The sequence below is a fragment of the Gossypium hirsutum genome, chromosome D03 (genome assembly GCF_007990345.1).
Source record: "Gossypium hirsutum isolate 1008001.06 chromosome D03, Gossypium_hirsutum_v2.1, whole genome shotgun sequence".
Classification (NCBI taxonomy): Eukaryota; Viridiplantae; Streptophyta; class Magnoliopsida; order Malvales; family Malvaceae; genus Gossypium; species Gossypium hirsutum.
The window spans coordinates 48,769,123-48,796,223 of record NC_053439.1 but is presented as its reverse complement, the minus strand read 5'-3'; the positions used below and the strand labels follow the sequence as shown (position 1 = coordinate 48,796,223).

Here is a 27,101-nt window from a genome sequence, read left to right as displayed (position 1 = left end):
AGTTTTAGAATGGATAAATGATGTTGTTTCGTATTGAATTGCTCCTATTGTAGCTAAAAACGAAGCGAACATCTTGAAGGAGAAAGGCAAAGAAAAGGAGTAAAGCGATTAAAACTTCGGTTTTTGCTAATATCTTATTTTCATTACATAAAGCTTTAGAATATTTAATTTAATATGACTAGTTATATTTATTTTATTTTATTTTTATGAGTTTTGGTTGAGCTTGAATAATTTAGTTATTATTTATAAAATTATGTTTCGAGATGAATACTATGTTTTTCATAAGACTAAATTAGCGATCTCATAATTATGATTTGGATTTGAGTATTATGATTTTAGATGATTGAACAAGAAAATATTTAATATGTTTCAAATTGGAAGCCTATTTTACATTAGGCGATATGTGATTTGAATATGAAACAGAACTGAAATGAGAATTATATGAAAATAGAATTGAAATGGATCATGAAATTTGTTTTTTATCCCGTTTCACTAAGTTAGACTAAATCATATATAGTTGGCATGCCATTGAGTCTTTATGTCAGAGAATTTAGATCTCCCCAATTCCCAGAGGGTCGAGGGAGAAAAGACCAAGTTAGTCAATTGTTATTATTGTTAGCCCCAATTTCCAGAGGGTCGTGGACTACTCTGATAGCCATCGTTGCCAAACAACTCAGGGTGGTGGATTCGTGTATCTAGTTATGAGCCTAAACTTTAGTACGGGGTCTAAATTGAAAGAAAAGCAAAAATAGAGCTTGAATTTATTTGAATTTCCATATTGTGTAAATTAAATTAATTATGCGATTTTGAATTTAATTAAAAAGCTTATTTTCTTTATTCGATTTGTCAATATCAAAATATTAAAGTTTATTAATATTAGAATTTTCTTTTATTGTGATGTTATTAATGATATTTATAATCATGTTTTAGTTTATTTCTATCAATTAATTTGTGTCCAATACTTATGTAATGATTTATATGATATTAGCACCACTGAGCAAAAAAATTGCTCAGCGTACAGTTTGTCTATTTTTCCATGCGCAGGTAGTTAGATTCGTTAGATCGTTCCAGCGGCGTCTGAAGAACTGAAGTTCAGCTCAAACAATGCTGGTGAAGAGTTTACTTTATTGTTGATGTAAATGGCATGTACCTAGGCTTATATATATAATATTATATTGTAAACTGAATTTAAATATTTTCATTATGTTTTCTTAGCTAGTATTTTATAACTAATGTTTTGATAAAATAATAAAGCGTAGAAATCTAGTTTATTGATATGTTTTGAGAAATCATAGTGCTGAGAATTGATTTGAGAGATAATTTGAATGTGAATATTTTGTGAAAATCTAAATTATTTTGCAGGGGGTTTTACGTAAAATAGACAAAAATGCTTCCAAAATTTTTATAAAATAATTTTACCAGTACGTTTCCTTTTCAAAATAAAAATGAAAAGGTGAGTTGCTTCGGCAACTAAGTGTGACATTTTATATTCGGATCCAACAACTGAGTGGAGTATAAGGTGTCACAATAACTCAAATTTACTTAACATTTTCATTTTTTTGTTAAAAACTTAAATAGTTTTTATCCTAAACAAAATATTTGTTTTTTTATTTAAAATGTAAATTTATATTTAATTTTTAAAAATAAAAATACTTTTGTTAAAAATATATTTTTAAAATATAAAATATAAAATATAAAATGCATTTTGTTGTGAAACAAAGAATAAAGCGAAAATAAAGAACAAGAAAATAGGAGAGTAAAAATAATATGTATTTTTATTAATAAATAGAGATATTTATAATTATTCTCTAAATTCTATATTTATAGATACAAAAAGTATAAATGAAATAAAACTCTACTTTAATGACTACTAGAGTCCTAAAGTACATCAAACTTATCTTGATTTTGATGGACATCTACTTAATGATAAGATATTCATAACACTTCCTCTTAAATGTCCATTTGCAAATATGTGTCTCGCTAAAACTTTACTAAGATAAAAACTTTATGGGAAAAAAGAATCTTAGTGAAGGGAAAAGAGTACACTTATCTATAATACGCATATCATGTCATCTCATTAAAAATATTATCAGGAAAACCTAATGGGACAAAACCTCGGTTAAGGGAAAAAGAGTACAACACGTATTTACTCCCCTTATTGACAACATTACATATTGTCTTTAAGTTGACGCATATCGATTCCATTGACAAGCTTCTCAATTGTGCTAGTCGGTAGTACCTTAGTGAACAAATCCATCAAATTCTCACTCTAAAGGTCATGAGTAGAGAAGAATTCTAGTGAAACATGTTTTGTTCTATCTCCTTTAACGTACCCTCCTTTTAATTGGGCTATGCATGCATCATTATCTTCGTACAATATAGTTGGAACCATTTTTTCGAATGATATACTATACATCTACTGGATATGTTAGGTCGTCATTCGTAACCATACACATTCTCAACTTGCTTCATGCATTGCAATGATTTCTTCATGGTTTGATGAAGTAGCAACTAAGGTTTGTTTTGTTGAGTGCCATGATATAGTTGTACCTCCACATGTAAACACATAACCTATTTGAGAACGAGCTCTATGTGGATCAGATAAGTATCTTGCATCTGCATAGTCAATCAATTGTGATTTTGAGCCATTTAAGTAGAATAACCCCATATCAATCTATCTTCGAAGATATCAAAATATTTGTTTAACTCTATTCCAGTGTCCATGGGTCAGAGAATAACTAAATATTGCTGATAAACTTACAACAAATGTTATATTAGGACGTGTACTATTAGCAATATACACCAATGCTCCTATAGCACTAAGATATGGTACTTCGGGACCAAGAAGTTCTCCATCATTCTCACGATGACGAGAAGGATCTTTCTTCACATCTAGTCATCTTACAATCATTGCCCATCTCCATCACCAGATTAAGGTTACAGGATGCTAGGATAATTGATAAGTCAATAGTATACAATTTCAATTCAATATTCACTTAAAACAATCATTAGTGGATTATCATTCAATAATCATATCATTTATACAAAAACGATGCTTAAATAAAACCTACAAAGCTTCAAAATTAGTTTAGAAACATGTATGGACTAATTTGAAACAAAACAAAAAAGTATGGTAAAAATAGAAAATAAGGGTCACACGGTTGTGTGGCTAGGCCGTGTGACAAGCTGATGTCATATGGTGCTATGGAACATGGTTGTGTTGTTCAACCGTGTGTGAGAACTAAAACCGTGTAGGTGGAGGCATACGGTCGTGCTTCAGATTGTGGTTGTGTGTACCAATTGACACCTAAATCAAACTAAGCACACGGTCATGCCACATGCCCATTTGAAGCACACGACCGTGTGAACTTAAATGTACCTTCAAATACAAGTCATACCATTTCATGTTTACTTAGGCCACAACTATACCATTAACAAATCATTCCACCTGTTCAAATCACACCAAAAGCATACCAAAACATGTCATTTATCTAATTTTAACCAATATACCATAATGCATCATCACAAACAATAAACAAACCTATGATTCACATCCATTTTCTAATAAATTCTAACGTACCTAACTATATCATATAAAGTGTCAAACATCATCATTTCTTGCAACAACCAACAAGGTACAATACCACAACCAAGTATCAAATGACCAAATATGTATATGTATATGTATATGTATATATCTTTGACAATCACCATTTCATCCACCATGCTATTAACCTTTCAAAACAATTCTAACCATTATACCATCACATACCAATCCATGATCAACCACATTATTAACTTCAAACACACAACTTATATTCAAGTACAAAATATACCATTTATATTGAACACTTATATACAATCATAAGTTACTTTTATTACATGCCACATATCCCAAAATAAATGTTTTCAAAGTCTACCGAAAGATAGCTGGATAGTGTGATCTTCAACTTGATCTAATTGCTCGGTTCCACAAAACGATATCTACAAGAAACTAGGAAAAACGACACAAATAGTAAGTTTATAGGTCAGAAACGATATACATACCTTATGTTCGCAATTATAACTTAACAAAATCATTAATTAAACACAATTTTTTCATCACAACCGTATCAGGAGGTGAGTTCATAACTTACAAATCGAATAACCATTCAAGTTAAACAAGATCATTCCATATCAAGTCACTACATATCATCATAATCGCGAGTACATATATTTTCAAGTCATCAACAAGGCATTATCACCAAATCAATACAAGTCATTATATTATTTAACAAGCACGATTCTACATGATTAGCGGATGTATACAGATGCGTGTTTATCCACCCAAGACACGCCAAAATGCTCAACCTAGCCAATCCAACCAAAAACACGCTTGGACACCAAGTGTCTAGCCCATAGGCTAACATCTCTCTAGAAACACACTTGGGCACCAAGTGTCAAGCCCATAGGCTTTACATCTGCCACCAGAAACACGTTAGGATCATTATAATATAACTCGGTATTCGTAATAAATGCTGGACTTCGGTATATCCAGTGCATAATAACAAGTCATGAATCATCATCTCATCAAAATTCAATCTCATACAACACGCAAAATAACCTATTGGCATGCCAATTGTATCATATCCTATGTTCATCCGGGCTCGATACACGTAATCATATAACAATTTACATTTTAATCCATTTTTCTCACATTTATCAACTATAGCATTCGAATTTACATACAACATCCACAATATACATAATTCAATAAGATGTTATCAAAATATACAAAAAAATATCGTATAAACTTACCAGGGTCAAACTGCAGAGATAGTAATATCAGAGACTAATTAGTAATTTTTTCTTTTCCATGATTATCTACTGGTTCTTGATCTATACGGTAATTTTATTTCAATTACCAGTCCCAATTACATTACAACATTTAATTTGATGCATATGACTTTCTATTAACATTTTTCATAATTTCCTTAAAGTTTTGCACTTTGTTCAATTTAGCACCTAAAATCGAGATAAGCTTATTTTTTACAATTAAGCTCAAAATTGTTATTTCGAATTCATTATCATCCCTAGCCAACCCTCAAGTTCTGAAATTTACAAAAATTTTAAGCCAATTTTAACAATTTAAGAATTTTGTCTATAAACTCAAAACTATTCAAAAATACTCTACAAAATAGTACTATTTCATCATCAAACTTTAAAATCAAACATAAACATCAAGAAAAACTTCAAGAATATCAATGAAAAGTTTTCAAAATTTTGATAGTTTCACAAAATATTTTCTAGGCTAGCTATATTAAGCTACAACGGTCTTAAAAATATAAAATTTACTAGAAACATGTTTGAATAACATATCATGCATGAAAGTTGAAGCTTGATCGATTCTCTTCTATTCCAAAAATAGGGTTTTTGGTTTAAACAATGAAGAATGAAAAAGATAATGGCACGTTTTCTTTTGTTTATTAACATTATTTATTTGCCTTTTTAACCTTAAACAAACATTAGTATTTTACTAATTTAATGGAATCAACTATCAACCATAAACTAATAAGTTCTAATTTCCCTTTAAAACCATTCCATTATGCCATCATATTCATTTAATCCACATAAACTAATAGTGATTAACTTTTGCAGTTTTAACAATTTAGTCATTTTTCCTTAATTAACTATCCAAATGTCAGAATTAACGAACCAAACTTTAACACGACACTTTAATGACCTCATAAATATTAAATAAATAATATTTATAGACTCACACGTTGAAATTGTTATCCCAAAACCACTATTTTTGACACTATTGAAAAACGAGTTGTTATATCGTATCCATATAAAACCACTTTAAGATCTTTTCTATGTAAGTTGATTGATGAAGAAGAATTCCATTTAATAAGTGCTCGATCTACAAGCCAAGACAAAACTTAGTCTTTCCAAGATTTTTCATCTCAAGTTAGTTATTCAAATAATCAACTTCCTTTTGAAGCTCTTTTGGAGTTTTAATAATATTCAAGTAATCAACATACACAACAATTATAACAAACTCTGAATTTGATCTTTTTATAAAGACACATGGGCATGTTGGATCTTGTTTATATTCTTCTTTCAACAAATAATCATTGAGTCGATTATACCACATACACCTAGATTGTATCAATCCATATAGAGATTTATGCAAACATATCGAATAACTTTCTTGAGAAATTTTACATGCTTTTGGCATTTTAAATCCTTCAAGGATTTTCATATAAATTTTATTATTAAGTGAACCATATAAATAAGCTATAACAACATCCATTAGATGCAAATCTAGTTTTTCATGCACTGCCAAGTTAATAAGATTCCTAAAAGTAATTATATACACCACTAAATAATATGTCTCTTCATAATCAATACTAGGCCTTTGTAAAAACCTTGTGCTACTAACCGTGCTTTGTATCATACAACTTCCTTTTTCTTATTTTATTTCCGCACAAACATTCATTTATACCCAACGGGTTTTACTCATTCAGAAGTTTAAACTATTGGTCCAAAAACTGTACGCTTTGAAAGTGAACTTAATCCTGCTTGAATTGCATCTTTCCATTTTGACCAATCATCTTTATGTCTGCATTCTTCAATAGATTTAGGTTTAAGATCCTTGTTTTTATTCATTATTTCAATCATAGTATTATATGCAAAAACGTTGTTGATAATTGTTTCATTTCGATTCCATCTTTTTCTCGTAGAGACATAACTTATAAATATCTCTTCATTTTCATTAATTTCATGTACCAAAAACTCTTCTTGAGTGCTATAATTAGTTATGTCTTGACTTCTTCATTAGTACTTGTTGGATTTAGTGCCCTAAGTGTAGTATTTTCGTCTATGTACACTTGTATTTTTTGAACAAATTGGTTTAGTAAAAATATTCATTAATTAAATTTATACCCTTTGTATATTATCCTTAATTTTTTTTTGCACGTAAAGTAAAATGAAAGCGAATATTGACTTATTGGTTGTCTAACATTTAGCTAATATTAACAACATGTTTGGTTCGATGGAATGGCTATTCCATTCCGTCACTATTACGTGCGCTACAGTAATTACTTATTTGGTTCACCGTTTGAGTGATTCTGCAGAATTCTATTGCACCTTTATTCCCTCAACTTTTGTAATAGAGATTTAATGGTGAGAGCTCTGAATAGCTATTCAAACTCCCACTGTACAAAATAAAAAAAAATTCCCAAAATTTATTTTATACAAAACTGTTATTTCTATCTCAAATCAGTGAATCACAAATCAAAGCCAAATTACCAATTTTTACTTTTTTTTTAAATTTTAAATTAGACCCAAAAAAAATCTCTAAGCTTTAAGGGAATATAGGAAGTAGATGTTGAGCTTGCAAATCTAAAATGAAAAAATCATAAAATTTTAATAATAATAATAATAATAATAATAATATGGAGTCAGAGATGAACTGATTAAGTGATGACCGGTGCATGTAGCGACGATCGGCAATGCATGTAGCAGTTTTCAAAATTGGCTTTTTGGGTTTTTGAATGAAGAATAATAGAAATATTAGGAAGATGGATAGGGAATGGGAATATGAACAAGCTAGAGAGAAGAGAAATGGGAAAAAAACTGGAGGATTAAAATGACAAGCGAGAACGTGCTTTTCTAGAACCTTTGAATGACTCTACAACATTAATGAAATTTGATGATTGAGAAAAAAAAAACCAGAGAGATGAGAAAGATGAAAAGGAATTGGTAAGGGCGGAGAGCATTGAAAAAAGATAAAGAAGATTAAATGGAGGGGGGGAGAGCATTGAAAAAAGATAATGGATGAATAAATGGGAGATCATACATAAAAGAAATTATCTATTATAATTTTTAGTATTGAATTATTAGTATTAATATTATATTTTAAATAATTTAATATAAAAATAATCATATTAAGAATATTATTAAATTATATTTAGTAATAATTCTATTAAAATTTAATAACAACAACAATAATTATCTACCTAAAACATTTTTTTAGATTACTATTACATTTTTATTTCATTCCATTTAACCAAACAATTGATTACTGATTACAACGTTATTCCATTACATCTCTATTACATTACAACTCTATTCTATTCCAGTGAATCAAACGTGCCGTAAGTGATATTACGTTGTCGAATCATAATACAGAAAGATAACTTGTATTAGTAGATAAATCTAAATATGTCATTAATCTAATCGAAAATGAACAAACCGATTGAAAAACTAATATGCCTTCTATCAAATCTAATTGAGGAAATGTTTTGTCTTGGGCATCAGAGCGGATGACTCCTAGAAGATAGAGACATAGATGTGACTGACTAGACTGACAGTACATCGAACATGACCTAAGTGGAATAGATTCTGAACCCGTTTATGAATTTATTCACTTGTGACGTTCATAGTGTGACATACCTTAATCTTGAGTGGATGATGGATTATATATGCGTGGCTCGTATACTTTAATGTAAGTAAAAGCCTGGGTTCAAATAGATAAGGAACTGAAAGTTGGTGCGTTGGGTATACGACTTCTGCAGTATGTAGTATCATTCACAATAGTGGAATTCATAACTTAAGAAATGAGTAAATGATATACTTTCACTGGCATTACATGATTGATGAAAAGTAAACGTGATCACATGTTGTTTGTTTTTGTGATAAATGACTTAATTACTATTTGATAGTAATTGACTTTTTATGAAGGAAAATATAATGGTTATCACGAGATAAAATAATATCATATTGAGAGAATAAATTTATCCCAAAGAGTTTAAAAATATTCTATGAGGGTAACATACTTATGACAATGTCATTGGATAAGCACTGATCGAGTAGCTTTTGTAATGGTATGTATCTGGTGAGAGCTTAGTCACGATAATATAATAGAATAACTTCGTAACTAAATAAATTTATAATTAATGGACAAAAAGCTGGAACTTAATTAATTATAAATTATTTGAGCTTTTATTTCATATGTCTAATCAGTTCATTCGTTAACTCGTTGAAGCTATAAATGAATTGTATATAGAATCAAATTGATAGAAATGATAAAGTTAGAAAAATATACTACATTGGAAAATGAATGTGATTTCTCATTAAGTATATAAATGACCTGAAAACTAATTTAAGATGAAAATGGAAATATTATTTAATAAATTATTTAAACATCATAAAAATTATATACATTAAAAAATAGAAAAATCGATTTGTACCGGTTCATGGGTCAAGCTTAAATAATACCCTTAAATAATATTTTAATTACGGGAGGACATTGCTATAAATTTCTAACTGAGTTGGTTCTTGGTAGGCCTGCTGGCCCGACCGAAAAGTGAGAGGGTTTAGGCAAAAAAATAAGGTCCATTTTTAAAAATGGGTCGGGCTTCAAGTAAGACATTTTTGGCCCGAGCCTAGCCCAGCCCAAATTCACTAAATGACAAAAAATCTGCTATTTTTTTGTTATTTTAATGATATTTTCTTGTTGTTTTCTTCTTATTTTGCTACTATTTCACTATTATGTTGCTACTATTTTACTGTTATTGTTTAGATATTGTATAACACTTGTTTTATTGTTAATTTTGTTATTATTTTAGAGAAATTTTCTTGTTAAGTTGCAATTTAGTATTATTTAAGTATACATATTTTTTAAAATTGATTTCAATTTATTCGGAAATATTTATTTTAATATTTTTAGAATTTTTGATGTATTATATATATTTAAAAATTATGTAAAAATAATATAATATAAAAATAATATGGGCAGGCTAAATCAAGTTTAAATTTTAGCATTTTTATCTGGGCCAGGCCTAATAAATGAACATAATTTTTTGCTTGGGCATGGTCTGATCCATGATCACCTCAAGTTCTCGGTTGACTCATGATTAGAGGCGATCATGGGCTGAGCCGGGCCCAAAAAAGTTTTAGGCCCATTTTCTAAGCTCGGGCCCAACCTGGCCCAAAATATGGGCCAAAACTTTGTCCAAACCCAGCCCGAAAGAAAATTGCTAAGCCCAAGCCCGACCCGGCCCAAATTAAATATATATAATATATATTTGATTAAAAATAAAATATATATTTAATATATAATTCGGGTCGGGCCGGGCCGGGCCCGGACAAAATTTTTTTACCTGAGCCCGGCCCGTTTACTAAACAGGCCTCATTTTTTTGTCTAAACTCATATTTCAGGCCTATATTTTTACCCGAACTCTCCCATTTTTCGGACGAGCCATCGGGCCGGGCCGGGTAGCCCAACCCATGATCACCTCTACTCATGATATTGATTTAAATAATAGTATAGAAACTTGTATTTTAGAGAAGTGACTCCGTTATTTTGAATTTTACCGATATTAGCCCAATTAACTAAAACCCATCAAAGGAGTAAGGAAGACACTTTGCGAAAATACTCTCTTTTCAATCCCCAGTGTCCACTGTTTTTATCGATTCAGTATAAAATTTCCCAAAAGTTTTCGATTCATAACAGGAAAACCCAAAAAACCAGAAATATCAACAACAAAGCAAAACGATGAAGATCATCCCTTTAATTTTGATGGGTTGTGGAGGTGTTGGACGCCAACTCCTCCAACACATTGTTTCCTGCAGATCACTTCACGCCAAGCAGGTACCTTTTTTTATTTCATTATTTCAATCTTTTCCCTTTTGGGGTTTTTTTTCCCATCAAAGTTGTCATCTTTACATTTTAGCTTCATTTGCATTGTTCAAGTTGGCCTTCTTTTTTTGGTTCATTGGGTGAATTGTTTGTGAAGTGAAACGAGTTAATGGAGAAGACATAACTGTACTGATTTTGGATGTGTAAAATTTAATATTCAGCTCTTGTTTTGCATTGCAGGGAGTTCATTTACGAGTTGTGGGAGTATCTGATAGTAAATCACTAATCATTGCATCAGATGTTAAACAAAAAGAGTTGGATGATAACATTTTAGCTGAAGTTTGTAGGGTAAAATCAGATGGTTCTTCATTGTCCAAAATTACTAGCTTAGGTAAATTTATATATATTTGTTTATCAGACAAGAGCTGCTCGCTTCTTTATTGTATTTTCATGGTATTACTAATGCTTCTTCGTTGAATATTAAATGTAGGTGAGTCTCAAGTGTTCTCCAATTCAGAATCAAGGACAAAAGTGCTAGACATTGCATCAATTCTTGGAAAATCAACAGGTTTTTTCTGTGTGGATGTTGACATTTTTACCCCAGAATTTGTAGTCATGTTATTAGATTTATTCGATGTGAAAAACTTAGTTTGTGGTCACCGAAATGTTTATGTTTTTTGTAATTTTGCCACAGGTTTAGCCCTTGTAGATTGCTCAGCTAGTTCTGAGACGATTGGAGTGCTAAAGGAAGGGGTCAACTTGGGTTGCTGTGTTGTTCTAGCAAATAAAAAACCTCTTACATCAACACTGGTAAGAAGCGCAGCTTCATTAGCATACTTGAATCAGTTCAATTGATTTTCTTTCTGTCATTAACATTTTCTCTATATATTTGTATGATTTTCATATCTATACCTTGCTGCTTGTCTAAATTGTTATGATGTTTGTTTCCCTCGTTCTGCAGGAGGATTATGACAAATTGGTTTCACATCCTCGCCGCATACGGCACGAGTCAACTGTAAGTGAAGTTGAAATGATCTCCTTAAAATGTTTTTTGCTTTACGTGCTGTGCAGATGCAGTTTGATATAATTGCACTGCATTGCAATGCTTCAAGCTTTTTCTACTGATTTAGTTTTTGTTGTTTGTTAGGTTGGTGCTGGTCTTCCAGTCATATCATCAATAAATCGCATAATTTCATCTGGGGACCCCATCCACCGTATTGTTGGAAGTTTAAGCGGTACAAATTTGTCAATGCATTGAGATGAATTTATACCATTAGATTTGTGGGTGGACTCTTGGTTTTCTAGAGTGTTATCAATTGCATACATTTTTAGTTTTGATTGGCCTGTATTATATATAAATCTCATATCGACAGGTACATTGGGTTATGTAATGAGTGAGGTTGAAGATGGCAAACCATTGAGCCAAGTCGTTAAGTCTGCTAAAAGCTTAGGATACACTGAACCAGGTATTTATAAAAATAAATTCGCCGTCTTTTCTCTATGCATGATTCATTTGCTCCCTTTTAAAAGTTTGGATCTTCTATTCAACCCATGTTATTTCATAGAAAGTATGATCCTACAAGATCTTTTAGAGTTGATATAAATGTAATGTTATTGCTTAATCTTGTCATTGCAGATCCGCGAGATGACCTCAGTGGAATGGATGTTGCCAGGAAGGTTCAAATATGAATATGTTCCCATGTTCTTGATTACTCAGATATAAATTGCATGCATTGCATTTATCAATATAAACCGTCTCTAAATATTTGTAAGTTTTGCACGGTAAACTTGAGGACAATTTGAATGTTTACTGTTCAATGATAACAGAAATGTGTAAAATATATATAACATAGGCATAAATACTAAATAGCCATTGTGGTCTTTTGCATAGGAAAACTACTATGACTCGGTTTGACCTAAACATATAAATTCTGCTAATGGCTGGAACCCTTGCTGCATAAATCGATGTATACCTGGACTCATGGATTATAGTTGGAATTAGTGACTATCCACCATCACATATTTTATTTATAAGTGATGAAATGGACTTTCATACTTGCATTGATGTTCTGCAGTGAATTTGATTTTGTTACTATGGAATTTTAATTATTGCTTCGAGTATGTGTCATTTAGTTTCAGTTTTCTGAAACAGGCTTTGATCCTTGCCCGACTTCTTGGGAAGCGCATTGACTTAGGTAGCATAAAGGTTAGTACCTGAACTCTCTATTGCTTTGAAGTTGTAATAACCATACCCCTTTTTCTCTTGGCTGATAATTATATCCATTGGGTATTAAACGTTATGCGGGTTAATATTTTGCAAATCTTGCAAAAATGTCCAATTAACATCTTTCTTTTGAATGGTATGACAGATTGTGGAAAAGAATTCTATTTACTGCAACTTTTAAAATTGGTTATTTCATAGAAATTTCTTTTTTACTGGTGTTATCCTGAATCCATTAAAGTCTTCAGTTTCTCATGGTCTTATATTCAAGTTGGCTCCCTTTATCAATTGCCAATTTGTTTTAAGTTGTTTTGATGGTTTGATCTTCTTTTATTTTTGGTAGATTGAGAGCTTGTATCCCGAAGAAATGGGACCTAATAAGATGTCTGTTGAAGACTTTTTGAATGGTGGTGTTGTAAAGCTTGATAATAATATTGAAGAGAGAGTTAAAAAAGCTTCACTCAATGGGAACGTCCTCCGTTATGTCTGCGTGATAGAAGGCGCAAGGTATTTGCATATTCATGTTACTCCTTTTTAAAACACAGATAGAAATGTTGATATGCATTCTTTCGAAGCCCATCTCGATGGATGGACAAACACCTGCAGATTTAAAAAGTTGTCGAGATTTGTTCTTCATATCTTAGGTCTGACATTGATTATGGATATCTCACATATAACCATATAGTCTTACACTGCTGAAACAACAAAACACTTTCCCAAATCGAAATGTGTAGAGGACTAAAAGTAGGTTCATTTACAGTGTTGATAATGTTTACTAAATCTAACCAGTCTTCTTTCGCTAACGTCTGTTTAAATATCCTTAAATTGGACTTGATTACCATGACCATCTGTTATGTTTCCGTCCCGAAACTTGCTTATAATCTAATGGTTCCTTGACCTTTTCTCTGCTTTTAGGTGCGACGTTGGGATTCAAGAACTTCCTAAGAATTTGGCTTTGGGAAGATTGAGGGGAAGTGACAATGTGGTAAGCTTACCTTTTTCTTTATCTTGTATCAGTTCCTTCTCTCAATTCAAAATTCTAATCTCCGTGGTCGATAATTTCTGAAATATCAGAAACCATACTTTGCTCCAATTTCCAAGTTATTAGATATGAAGTTGAAATATATTTCACCGGATGAAATTGCAGCTAGAAATCTATAGTCGATGCTATAGTGAACAACCCTTAGTTATTCAAGGCGCGGGAGCCGGGAATGATACGACTGCAGCCGGCGTGCTTGCTGATATCCTTGACATTCAGGATCTGTTTCCCTGAAAGAAATTCGAGGGAGTCTCACAACTCGAGTTTGCCATGTATTCCACCTACAAAAATGCAGCTAAGAGACTCAAAGTTTTCGAATGTCAGAATAATTTTTGGTCCGGAGCAAGCTTACTGAATGTTGTTAGGGGATGTTCCATGGTAAACAATGTGCAAAGCCTCCATGGCTCCGACTAAGCGTCCCCTTCAGTTTTTGAAGAACCTGCATACGTAATAAACTTAATGTCAGCTACAAAATTGTACCCCAAGCTATATCGGTTTTCCCATTTGGTATTTTAAAGCCTCTTAATTATCAAATATGTCATTTTACCCCTAAAAAAATGTGCCCCTTTCAATAAAAACATGACACGTATTACTTTTATGGGTGGTATCAAGATTTGACAAAATTAATAGTATAATTACCACTTTTGATTAAAAAAAAATTAATTACTTAAGTGAGAAAAGTGACATAATTTGAGGGTTAATTTTATATTTAAGTTTTAAAAACCGTTTTTCATATTCAAGTTAATTGGCTCATAATCTCTAGGGTTTTTTTTTTATCATAACATTTTTTTTCTATTAAGGAGAAATATACGAGTTTAAATTTAGTAATTAAATTAATTATAAAAAGTTATAAAATGGTCATCAATTTTTTTTATTAATGCCGTTAAATGGCTAATGGAAAGATAACATAATAACTTTTTAACACATTTCACGTTTAATATTTACATATTATATTAATTTATTCTTAATTTTTAAAAACTTAATTTTCAATATTAACATTATACTTATTTTTATCCTAATTTTTACATGAAATTATAATTTAATACAAATTAAAAATAAAAACAAAAAAATTTTGAAAAGAAAAGCCATGTTACTAAACAATCTCCAAATACATTACTTTGCTTATACTTCAAAAGGTCGATAATTTGATGTTGACAATTAATTTATTTTTACCAACTAAATTTATTGCTTGATATCTAGACATGGGTCAATTTGAACTTATGAATCTCCTGACTCGACTAAGTTTATTGTGGTTTCGATTTTGAAAGTTGATAATTAAAAGATATTTTCATTTAGTTTTTAATAATGAGGTTAATTGAAAGAGTGACGAGGTTCTATGTGTTCTTTAGAGAGAATAATAACGAAAACGATAATAACAAAAGTAGTTGGGCCAAATCAACGTCAAATTCTTCGAGTGCAAATCTTATGAAATCAATGAAAAGTGAATTGGCAAAGATTGAGTCATCTTAGTCGTTAGTGTTCAATCCAATGGCGGAGAATCAAAGTAATGAGAAATGGTGAAAATTATTATCTTGGGTATTTCCATTTTTTGCATATTATTTTTTATCAAATTTAGTTGATAATTTTTTTGAGCTTTTTGGTGGAAGGATCGTAAAGAAAAACTAAGTTGTAAGAAAAATAAAATAAAATTATACAATGTATAAATGTTTAAGAGATTAAAGTTGTTATTATGTCAATTTTAAAAACTGACACGTAATTTTTCCATTAGCCGTTTAACCGTTGATGACCAAAAAAAAGAAAAAATCGAATAATTAAATGACTATTTTCGTAACTCTTCATAATTAGGTAAAAAAAAAGTCAATAATTAAATAACTATTCACCCTTAACCTTAAATTTAATCTACTGTGCGATTAAAAAAAAATCTAAAAACCAATTTATAAGGAAACCGTTATAATGAGTCGATTTAAGTTGGTTTGCTTGATTTAACTGAGAAAAGAAGTAATGGATTATTTTGGGTTGAATGTCAAATGGATTTGGGTTCAAAATTTTGGATGGTTTGAGTTTTGAATAATGGGTATGTTTTTATTTAGGCTTGGGAATATTTTAATGGGTTTGGGTTGAAATACGAAAATATTAATTAAGTTCCTGTATTAAATTTATATTCAATTAAGTGTTAATAAAAAATAAATTAAGTTCCTCTGTTAATGGTTTTTGTTATTGACCATGTTGACCGTTAAAAAAGTTGACGGACCAATCAGAAGGTGATAACTTTTGGTTTAATATAATATTTTCCCATAAAAATTATTAAAAATCATAAAATTTGTCTGATCATTCGGTTAGGCCGATTAGATCAAAATCGATAAGGATACCAGTAAAAAGAAAGCCATTAGATTGGTTGACTCTTGAGCGGGGTGGTTGAATCGATTTTTTTAATATTTTATTTAATTAAACTAGACTAGCCGGCTGAATTGGCAAATCTATAGCCTGACTAGCTTGACCATCGGTCTAACTATACAAAAAAAAATACTTATATTTGAATTTGTTTTTATTAATTTTATAAATTTCCATTATCCAATTATTAGCATATGCCAATATGAAATATTCTGACCAAGATTTTCATAATTGGATTGATGGTTGAATTGATCAGGTTATCGGTTTGTCAGTTTGATCAGTGCTTTGAATTTGTTAAGAAATCAAAAAATAAAATAAAAATAAAAAAATCAGTTCAATCTTTTGGCTCCTAGGCCAACCAATCGAATGGCTTTCTTCGGATGGGTACCCTTGTCGGTTTCGGTTTAACTGGTCCGACCGACTGAGTTGGTCCAATTCATTTTTTATGATTTTGTTTATAATTTTTATAATTTTTTATTAATTTTTAATACTTTTAATCATTTTATAATTTTCAATAATTTTTTATGATTCGTTTTTAAAATTTTTTATATGTTTTTATAAAATTAATTTTATAATTTTTTATAATTTATTAAAATTTACTAATTTTTATTATTTTTATAATATTTATAAGTTATTATTATTTTATAATTTTATAAATTTATATCAATTTTAACAATTTTAATAATTAATTTTTTATGTTTTTTTATAATTTATTCTGATTTTTCTAATTTGTTAATTATTTTTATGAGAAAATATTATATTAAACTAAAAGTTGTTATGTGTCACATTTGATTGGTCCGTTAATATTTTTAAAGGTAAAAGTAGTCAATGACAGAAATAGTTAATGGAAAGGCTTAACTTATTTTCTTTATTAATAGTAGGTGTTTAATTAAGTACGAATTTAATACAAAAACTTGAATGATTTTATTCGTAGTTTCTTAAGAATTTTTTAGACATATAAACCTATTCATATTATTATACAAGCCTTCACATCAATTTAATTAAGAAATAACTTAAAAATTATTTTAAAAAAATAATAATTATTGATATAATTTTTTATTTTAATATTATAAAAATTTTAAATAAAATAATTAAAAATCAATATTTACCATTCCAATTATAATTTAATTGATATTTTTTCACATAATTTAATCTAATAATTGACAACCAACTGATTTGATAAGTTTTAATCAACTCCTTCAACCTATTCAAAACTAAAATCCAACTAAAGAAATCGAATTAATTAGATTATCTTAATTTCGTTTTAATCGAATCTTTTTACCCTATTTGTCAGTAGTTAATTACTAGAATAATGGTCAAAATTATGGCATCACATGGCGAACTTTTCTGTGTCTCATACGGAGACCAATGATATGAAAAGCGTGCAATATTTATTATGCCAAGTTCCGAGGGGAATCCCCCTTCTTCCCATGTGACGTCAAGTACTCAATTTCAGAATTAATATTTGGAATTAAACACGAGTTCATTGCATGCTATTTTTATATGCATGTTCAAATGTATGAAAAATGAATATTCGATAATAAAAAAAAAAGCTTAGGTTGGAGTTATTTTAAGTTGGGATAATTTAAATTTATTTGTAAGGTGTTTTTAGTAAGATTATCCATAATTCAAGTTATTTTATGTTAAAGAGTTACTTTGAGTTTGTGCAATTGTGTTTTTTTTTCTATTAGGTCCTGACTTTTTATAGCCAACTTGAGTTTGGTCGGGTTCATACCTGGGTTAATTAGGTTAAGTTTTCGGGTCAGAACGAGATCTCACCAAATGGCCAAATGGCCAAATGAAAAATTAATCTTTCGTGGATGCCTGAAACCATGAAAATGTAGGAAGGTGAATTACGTTGTTCATACTCTTCGTTTCTCTTGAAATATTTGTTATTGATATTCATATTCAATCATAAACTTAAAAAATATATATAAACATACTTAAGTTAGACTTGTATTTATATCTGAGACACTCAAGTTTGAGTAAGATAAAGGATCAATTGCAGTCATACATACACTTTTGGTTTCAACTCACCTAGCCATACGAATTTCAAAGGTTCTATGTAGTGAGAATCTTCTATCAAATCCAATACTAAATAAAGAAAAGGGCAGGATTGTCCTTTGGAGTCTTGATGTTGTATGGCAAAGTTATTCAACAGCATATCAACTTTAAGTTAAACACACAAAAAAATTGCATTTGATGGACAAAAATTATACAAATAATGTCAATTTTCATTGCTAGTTTGTTACAACAGGATCTTTTGCCTAGGTCACTAACCAAATACAGCATATAAAAATGCATGTCATACATGCACAAGATATCAAACAAATAACATATAAACGCACATCAGGAGAAAAACATAAATTAATCAAGTGGACTGACCTCGTGAAAGCCTAACATCAATGGCAGTCACGGGTGCAGACTCAGCGACGCCGCTTCGAAGATTATTGCAGAGGCAAAAAGTATCTTTCAATCCGCAATCCACCGGCCTGTATCAGCCACCACAAGGTATTGTAGAAATCATTACTTGAAATGACGGATTTAGAAGATAGAACTATATTTCGTTAAGCATAAGTTGGATTCAGAGCCAAGGCCTCTTGGTAAATCATGTCCTTCATCTGTTCTTCTCCCAATGGTTGCTGCTCAAAGTCGAAAGAAAACGGTTCGGGGCAGACTGGTTCATCAGATATGTCGTGTAATCTTTCGAGGTAAGGATGTGCCAATGCTTCTTCAACTGTATACAAACCAAGTATAAGAATTGAATAATTCATCTCAGCTATAAGATCACATAATACAGGATGGCTTTCAGTTTCATAATGATTATCAAACAGAGATCATTTTCTTCTATAAAAAAGGTCAAATAATTGTAGTTAATAAATTAACCTCATGCATTAATAAGAGCCTGATTGTAAATGTAGCACTTACCAGTAATCCTTCTGGTCGGATCAAATGTCAACATTCTGTCAATGAGATCAATGGCCAATGGATGAACATGTGGGAAAACTTCTGCTAGTGATTGGCGCGGATGTGCTGGGAGCTGCCTGATATATCTCCTTGCATCCTCGTTCCGGAGAAATCCAAGATCGGATTCAGTTGGTGTGCCGAGCAGCTATAAATCAAGGCATTGCTAAGTCATTATCCAAAGAAAGAAATAACAAAATCATAACACTATCACTAATCCTCAAATTTAAATCCCATACCACATTAAAGAATGCAAATTTATACAAGTTAGTGAGGCATCTTCAGCTACAAGTATTTTGTTTAAAGTATAAAACCCAAACTTTAGAAGTGTAGAATGCTGAGCTAATCAAAGGTATTATCAGCATGAAATCCCAATCAGAGAATTAGTTATAACATGTATCTTGTGTTGGAGATTATTTCAAAGATTCCTCATTGATCAATCTTTCCCCTTGTTGCAATTAGTGTAAATCTAGACCATGTTATTTAGAATGGTATTGGTAGCTCCTACTCAACTTACCTCAGTTAATAAACGCATTTGATGTACATGATCTTTGCCTGGAAACAGAGGCTTCCTATTCATGAGCTCCATGAAGATGCAACCAACAGACCAGACATCTATGGCAGCGGTGTAGTCTGAAGAGTTTAGCAATATCTCCGGTGCCCGATACCACCTCGTGACAACATATTCAGTCATAAACTCATTCTCAGCAGTAGGCCGAGCGAGACCAAAGTCGCAAATCTTAAGATCACAATTAGCATTCAGCAAGAGGTTGCTGGGTTTCAAATCTCTATGAATGACATTGGCAGAATGTATGTACTTCAGTCCTCGAAGAATTTGATACAAGAAATACTGTATACCACACAATAAAATGAAATAAAATCAACATGCACGCACATATATACACAAACATTATATCTGCCAAAACAAATAGAACTTAGCTGAGATTCTTTACATTTTTCTCCGATGTTCATTGAAAACATTGGAGAAAAAGATACAAATTAAGAGTTGAGCAATATGAAAAAATATACCTGGCAATGCTCCTCCGATAAACTCTGATTAGAGCGAATGATTTGGTGAAGATCGGTATCCATGAGCTCAGTCGCAATGTAAACATCAGTAAATTCCCTCCTTAAAGGCGGAGGAATCACATCTTTGATTCCAATAACCTGTTCATCATGCACAAATCTTTACTTCAGAATCAATTTAACATTAAACAAAATAGAAATTAAAAGGTCCAATTATGTGCTAAAAAATTGAGATTTAATCACTTTACTTCAAGTTGACATAATTTGACCCTCAACTTATAATTTTATAATGTTATTAATAAATCCAAACTGAAAACACTGTTAGATTTTCATGAATCTGTTAGCACTATTAACACTACAATCAAACAACAATTATACTCTTAACACTCTTATCAGCAGATGTTATCAATTTGGACCTTCTAATAATAGTATCAAATTATGTCAAATTAAATTAAAGAGATTAAATCTCAAATTTCAATAGTGGAAGGACTAAAACTATAAGTAGTTCAAATTGAAATTGCTGTGAGGGAAAGGAATTCTTGAACTTTTTGGCCAACGTTTTTAAATCTTTGAATTAAGGTTTCCATTTCGTTGACCAGTAATGATTTATTAGCCAAAAAAACCTTTTAACATTTGTGCTCTTTTACTCCTTTGTTGTCTTCTGCTAACAATAATACAATAGAAAAAAAAAAGCTTACGTTTTCGTGATCCAAATGTCGAAGGAGTTTAATCTCACGAAGCGTGCGCTTAGCATCCATGTGATTATCAAAAGCGTTGGCGATTTTCTTTACCGCAACCATCTCGTTTGTCTCCGAATTCAACACCGAGCTTCAAAATCCAAATATATGTATAAATCAAACATTAAACAACAACAACAAAGAAAAAAAAAGATTAACAAGGAGCAAAAAGAAATTATAGTAAAGAGCTTACCAAACGATGCCGTAGGCTCCACGACCGATCGGCATGATCGGAGGCCGATACTTAGACGTCACCTCGAACAAATTTCCAAAAATATTATACTGAATAAACTGACCTCCATGTGTATGAATCGTCGGAAAATCTCCAAATTGACCGCCGGCGTTTCCCGGAGCGACGTCAGCCATTTCGCTACTTTTTCTTTTTACTGCTTTGCTTATTGACTCGGTTTTTCGCTTCTTTGAGGAAATACAGAGAAGTCCAAAGGCTTTATATACAGAGAAAATTATGGAAAAAAATAACATAAAGTAAATTTTTGGTCAAATTTTAAAATAAGACATTGTAATATGTACTTTTTAATGCTTTAGTCCTTCTACTATAATTTGATCGTCTTTTATTTTACGAAATTTGTTGTTTTTCAATAAATTCTGTCAAATCATATATATTACCATGTTTAACCTCCAAAGTTGATGTGCACAGCTTATTTAATCAATATGTTTAACAATTTTAAATAAATAAAATTTAAAATCTTTTAATTGTATTTCAATTTTTTTTTAATTTTAACATATACTTTTTTATGTTTTTACAATTTTTTTACACGTCTATAAATTCTTTAAATTTTTTTAGTATTAAATATAAAATAAATTTTATTTAATTAATACATAAAATCAACTCGTGCAAACGAGAAAGAAACTAATAATTTGATATGCCTTATATTTTAAAAACATATGGTGATATTGCATATATATACAACTTGACATTCTATACACAATTTGATAAATATATATTTTTAAAAGTGGAAATTTTTTTGGCATATATAACTTTTCATGTCAAATTATTTGATGGAATTAATAAAAAAATTGGTTTAGGGAAATGGAAATATATGTATAAAATCATACAATAAGTACTAAATCAACTAAGAGCACTTTCTGAATTTGACCTAAACTTTTTGACAATTCAGTAAACGTTTGCGAGTCAAAAAGAGAGCTTCGTTTCGTCTTAACTACGAGGAAAGAGGAAGGAAAACGCGCGAGAAAACGAAGGACGCGTTTGATTGACGGCTGAGATTATAGCCGCCTCTAATCTACGGTCAAGACTTGAAAACGTTTTGTCAACGGTCTATTTTGTAGCTTGATGGATTAAAATTAAAATAATTAGCTTTTTTTTTATAATTATTATTTATCATATTATTAATAATATAATATTTTCATGAATAACACGTTTGTTTTAAAAATGCCCAAATCCCACTTAAATGGATAATATATATTGTTTTTGCTATTTAAATAATGGTTTTATAATATATCAAATAATTATTTATATATTTTAATATTATTATTTAAAATCATACAATAATGCAAAATATTATTGTACGATGATTTTTTTTATTTGCATGAAAAGTTTATTCGTCCTAAAATTAATTGGTATCTTTTATGAATAGATTTTTTTTTCTATATTTTTAGTAGTTTTGAAAATGTCAATGTCTTGAATTTGTGGGAAAAAAGGAAAACGTATATAAGTATATAAAATATGATATATTAATATTAAATATTGATGTTAGTTCAAACGTTATGATTTTGAGGTTTGTTGGAAAACCAGTTCCAACGTGTTTCAATATAATGACGTAAAAAAAGAAAAAGAAAAAGATAAACCTCATAGGTTCGGACAGTTTACTCCGTCCAACAATTTAGTTACAGATAAAATATTTACAGCTTGTTTGGTTGCCAATACACCCCTAATCGGTGGGCCCCACCTAATACCTCTCTAAGACGTCGTTTGGTTTGATGTATTGGTAATACGCATCTAATCCATTACCTTCTTAATCGGTGAAAACCACCGATTTCTATTCCCCCTCTTTGCCCAGATTAGCTACTGATTGAGCATCAGCTCCCTGATTTGCCCTCCCCCATCCCCTTGTTTCTCTTCTGTTCCTTCATCCGATTTCCTTCCTTATTTCTTTGCCCAGATTGTTGCTAGTTGTCGCTCCCTCCAAAAAGAAAAAGAAACAACGGCACCTTCGGCTCTGCCCAGTTTTTCTTCTTCATTTCTGTTTCCTCTCAAAACCCAGAAATCCTTTAAACCCCCAAAACCTCTAACTATAATTTGCAGTTCACAAGAACCCAAAAAACCCTCCAAAAACCCACAAAGACCCACTTCAAGGAACAGGAAAATAACACCATATGGGACTTCTAGGAGGTCAATTCTCAAGATAACCTTCACTCAGGAGCAGGTCAAGTTCACTGCTGGTGTTTCAGCTGACCCTCACGTGGGGATTATTGGTGGAGGAATGGCTGGTCTTCTTTGTGCTTTGAGCTTGGAGAAAAGAGGTGTTAAGTCCACTGTTTTTGACACAGTTGGTTCCTTTGGTTACCTTTCGTGCTGCTTTAATTTGGGTTATTGTTGTTCTTTAGGGTGTTTTGATCAATGAATTAAAAAATGTTTCTTTTCTTGTAATAATGTTTTTCTTTTCCCTACATGAGTATATGACAATTGGATTTTTTTTTGAATAAAAACAATGCATTTAATTTATAGAAAGAAATTCATTTTGTTAGTATGTTTTAGAACTCATGCATAAATTTAACTTTGGAGTTGCACAATTAATCTCTGTGATGAATAGTTGTCTCTAAATTTCTTGTCATATGACAGAAGAAGAGAAGGCCTCTTTTTGTTTGTGTATTCATTGCACTCAAATATTCTTCTTCTGTTAAGAGAAACTCCAGTCTTCAATGAAATTAAATTGTGAATTTGGCATGCCTAAGCTAATATAATTCAACCCTTTCATGTGATTTTCCGGTACCATTCTTCTTTTTAATGCTCAATAGTTTAGTTATGGGAGGACAAGTTTAGAAGTTCAACCATTTGCATTAACATTGCATAATGTAGTTTGGATAATTGCAAGTGATGTGGTTTCTTGTTGTCTTTTGCCGTAAAAGGGAATGCATGGTTTGGGAGGAAGAATGGGAACTAGAGTCATTGATCCTCAACAACTTATATTTGACCATGCTGCTCAGTTTTTTACTGTCAGTGATTCTCGGTTTTCCAAGCTAGTTGATTATTGGTTGGAGAAAGGCTTGGTTCGAGAATGGCAAGGTTTAGTTGGTCAGCTTGAATTAGGTGGCCGGTTTGTTCCTCTTCCTTCATCACCACCAAGGTTTATAGGTGTCAATGGGATGCGCCCTTTAGCCGACTCTTTGCTTTCTGAGGTGATCACCTTCATTTTCGTTCTTGCTGCTTATTCTGATCTTTTTAAAGCTTTATTATTAGTCGAATGGAAAGGTTATACTTTGTGAAACAAATAAATTACTAATTGTCTAGAGTGGTGCCTTTCATTATTGGACCCTATTGTCTCAAGTGCTTAATTGGGTTGACATTTTAACAGTGGTTATATCTGAGTAAGTTAGATGCTTGGTGCAGACTTCTATGGTCAATGTAGTGAGACCTTGTTGGATAAGTAAGCTCGAGCCATTTAACGGGATGTGGCGCTTGAGCGAGAATGGATTTAATGATGTAAATGTAACATCTATTTGTATGTCTATATATATATTTATTTATTTTCCTTGCTGTTTGGTTTCCTTCATGAATCCTTTGCTTTTGACATAGAGATTAATGAAGAAATGTTGTGGATTTAATGATGTAGATTGCAGACTATTTACAAAGTGATGGAGCATGTCCTGAAGAGTTTGCTGTTGGCTTAGAGAAGGAATTTGAGGCAATTGAAGGACATGATATTGGACAATTTGCACTTGCAGGGGTTGAGTCATCCTTAAAACAACACAATGAAATGTCAGCATTTCAACTTGCCACTTAAAATCTCAATCTTCAACCTTCAAAGATTCCTGCAACAGTCCCACAGTATGATTTTCTCTTGCCCTAGGAAGATTTTGCAAATAGTGAGATTCGAATCTAGACCTTCTGGACGACCATATGAACCAAGTGAACTGAACTACATGTTCTTGCTCTTGGCGGCTGACATTCCTTACCAATGGCTCTGATGCAATCCGTCAGCTATAAATCGAATATCAAGGTTCGCCAAGCTCCAATCACCGTGATTGTAATCTATCTAGACAAACACCGAGGCTCCTTTTGTAATAAAAGAACCAAGCAGAATGCCATGGGTTGCACGGTGGCCCCGGTCGACATCTATTCCTTCAATGCAGATGGAGGAGATGAGGATCTGCTTCAAAAAATTACATGAAATACAATACAATGACTTGGTTCCAAGTAAGCTTTAAGTTATGTATAGGAAAACAGAAAAATCATATAGGTGGGATTGGTTAAAGTATAGAGTTTTTAAGGTAAATTATGTCAGTCAAGGATATAGGATTGATTTAATCTTTTGTTTTATCTCTTTATTCTTGTCTTTTGCCTTTTCTGAAGCTGATATCAAATGTCAATGGAAGAAGAATACCATTTTTGTATTGTTTAATTCCGTGTTCATAGTTTATGTATAGAAACTTGGGAAGATGAAAACGATATTCGATTCAATTCTATGTTGATAAAGGTTTGAGTTTTTGAGAACATGATGTCCTAAGTAATTTTTATTATCATAAAAATTATAATTTAATTTTGAATCCTAATTTTTGCCTTTTACGAGTCGAACAAGCGTAGTGCTGGGTAAAATATTTATCTCTAAATGCATGTAATTTTGAATAATTCAATTATTTATATGAAAATGCACCTATGAATTTCTTTTCATCGATTTAATTTAAAAAAAAATAAGGTAATATTTTAGCATTACGAAAATTAAAGAGATTGTTGCCAAAATTACTGGATACGCTCTCATTTGTTGTTCTTAATGTTATAATGTGAGTAAATTTTAAAAAATATAATAAAATTAAATTGAGTATTTTGTTTATTTCCAAAATCAAATTATGTTTTTATTAAGAATTTTATTAAATTATATATTTTAATTAAAATATGTTTAATAATAATTATGTTTAAATATGATTAAAATATTTATTATTGATAATAATAATCTTATTAAAATTTAAATAACAATAACAATAATTATTTACCAAAATAAATTTATGCTAAGGGTATTCTAGTCATTTTAGTTTTTTCCACTATGCTATTACACCTCTATTCCATTCAACCAAACACAAGATTACTATTACGCATCTATTCCATTACATTCAACCAAACAGTTGATTTGCTATTACACCTCTAATCCAATACACCTCTAATCCAATACACTTCTAATCCAATACATCTCTAATCCAATACAGCGAACCAAACGCACTCTTAGGGTTGTTGGGACAGTTGATTCGATTAACAAATTAATCGAAATAAAAAAAATATTTTAACCGTTAATCAAATTGAATATTTTTTTCAAAGTTTTTGAACCAATTAAAAATTTTCGGTTAATTTGGACAGCTAATCGAATCAACTAAAAGTTTTATATTTTATTTTTAGTTGTTCAAATAAGTTTGAAACATGAAAAAAATTATCATTGCAATGTTATTTTTCCTTGTTTTTAATTAAAAAAGAAAGCAAAAATAAGAAGAAAAAAAACAACACTAATTTAAAATCATCGTAACAAACACTACATTGAAAACAAGAAAATTTGAGGCTTGAGTGATGAAATGAAACACAAAAAAAAAAAAATCAAAGAAGTCAAGAAGAATAGAAGATGGTTTGGTGTCAAGCAGCACCCACCTAGACTTTGTTTTAAGTTTGATGATGGGAAGGAAAAAGAATTAGGGCTCTTTTAAAAAAACAAAAATATGTAAATCTATTATGATTTTAAGCCCATTATAATAATTTGTATAAATCCAATTAGTTTTAAGTCCATTCATTATTTTTTATATTTTGGGCTTCCATAATATATTAGATCTATTTGACACATTGAGCCTATAATAATTTATTATTAATAATTTTCGTTAACCGCTTAATTTGTTTAATTATTTCGTTTCGAACCAAATAAATCATTATTTGAATTTTCAAAACCCTTAACCGATCCC

At 30.8% G+C, this 27,101-nt stretch overlaps 3 protein-coding genes across 4 annotated transcripts; 2 read left to right on the top strand and 1 right to left on the bottom strand.

Moving 5' to 3' along the window:
* The first annotated feature begins 10,331 nt into the window (after positions 1–10,331).
* On the top strand, positions 10,332–14,485 carry LOC107950318 (bifunctional aspartokinase/homoserine dehydrogenase). The gene is made up of 12 exons (XM_016885136.2): positions 10,332–10,639; positions 10,868–11,018; positions 11,118–11,195; positions 11,322–11,437; positions 11,589–11,642; positions 11,775–11,862; positions 12,001–12,093; positions 12,264–12,304; positions 12,780–12,833; positions 13,192–13,355; positions 13,764–13,833; positions 13,996–14,485. Exons 1-12 carry the CDS (start codon positions 10,544–10,546, stop codon positions 14,119–14,121), a joined length of 1,131 nt encoding a protein of 376 aa, XP_016740625.1. The 5' UTR covers positions 10,332–10,543; the 3' UTR covers positions 14,122–14,485.
* A 4,222-nt stretch (positions 14,486–18,707) lies between these two features.
* On the bottom strand, positions 18,708–21,387 carry LOC107950317 (mitogen-activated protein kinase 3). The gene is given in 6 exon segments (NM_001327569.1): positions 18,708–18,976; positions 19,168–19,351; positions 19,721–20,053; positions 20,233–20,370; positions 20,928–21,057; positions 21,160–21,387. Coding segments are annotated over 6 exon segments (1,128 nt in total). The 5' UTR covers positions 21,333–21,387; the 3' UTR covers positions 18,708–18,806.
* Positions 21,388–22,900: 1,513 nt separating this feature from the next.
* On the top strand, positions 22,901–25,659 carry LOC107950316 (renalase-like). Of its 2 annotated transcripts, none has more exons than XM_041090352.1 (3): positions 22,901–23,494; positions 24,075–24,344; positions 24,521–25,659. In XM_041090352.1, the coding sequence occupies exons 1-3, from the start codon at positions 23,429–23,431 to the stop codon at positions 24,572–24,574; spliced, it is 390 nt and encodes a 129-aa protein (XP_040946286.1). In that variant the 5' UTR covers positions 22,901–23,428; the 3' UTR covers positions 24,575–25,659. The 2 variants fall into 2 exon arrangements, with proteins under 2 accessions (XP_040946286.1, XP_040946285.1); XM_041090351.1 differs by having other exon boundaries at positions 22,907–23,494; positions 24,556–25,659.
* Positions 25,660–27,101: the final 1,442 nt, after the last annotated feature.

Excerpts from the sequence above, each read along its gene's own strand:
- LOC107950318 (XM_016885136.2), top strand. The coding sequence starts at position 10,544 with ATGAAGATCATCCCTTTAATTTTGATGGGTTGTGGAGGTGTTGGACGC. Across the intron at positions 11,863-12,000 it reads TATTGTTGGAAGTTTAAGCG|GTACATTGGGTTATGTAATG; the intron begins GTACAAATTTGT and ends TCATATCGACAG. Across the intron at positions 12,834-13,191 it reads TTGACTTAGGTAGCATAAAG|ATTGAGAGCTTGTATCCCGA; the intron begins GTTAGTACCTGA and ends TATTTTTGGTAG.
- LOC107950316 (XM_041090351.1), top strand. The coding sequence starts at position 23,429 with ATGGCTGGTCTTCTTTGTGCTTTGAGCTTGGAGAAAAGAGGTGTTAAG. Across the intron at positions 23,495-24,074 it reads AGTCCACTGTTTTTGACACA|GGAATGCATGGTTTGGGAGG; the intron begins GTTGGTTCCTTT and ends TTGCCGTAAAAG. Across the intron at positions 24,345-24,555 it reads CCGACTCTTTGCTTTCTGAG|ACTTCTATGGTCAATGTAGT; the intron begins GTGATCACCTTC and ends TGCTTGGTGCAG.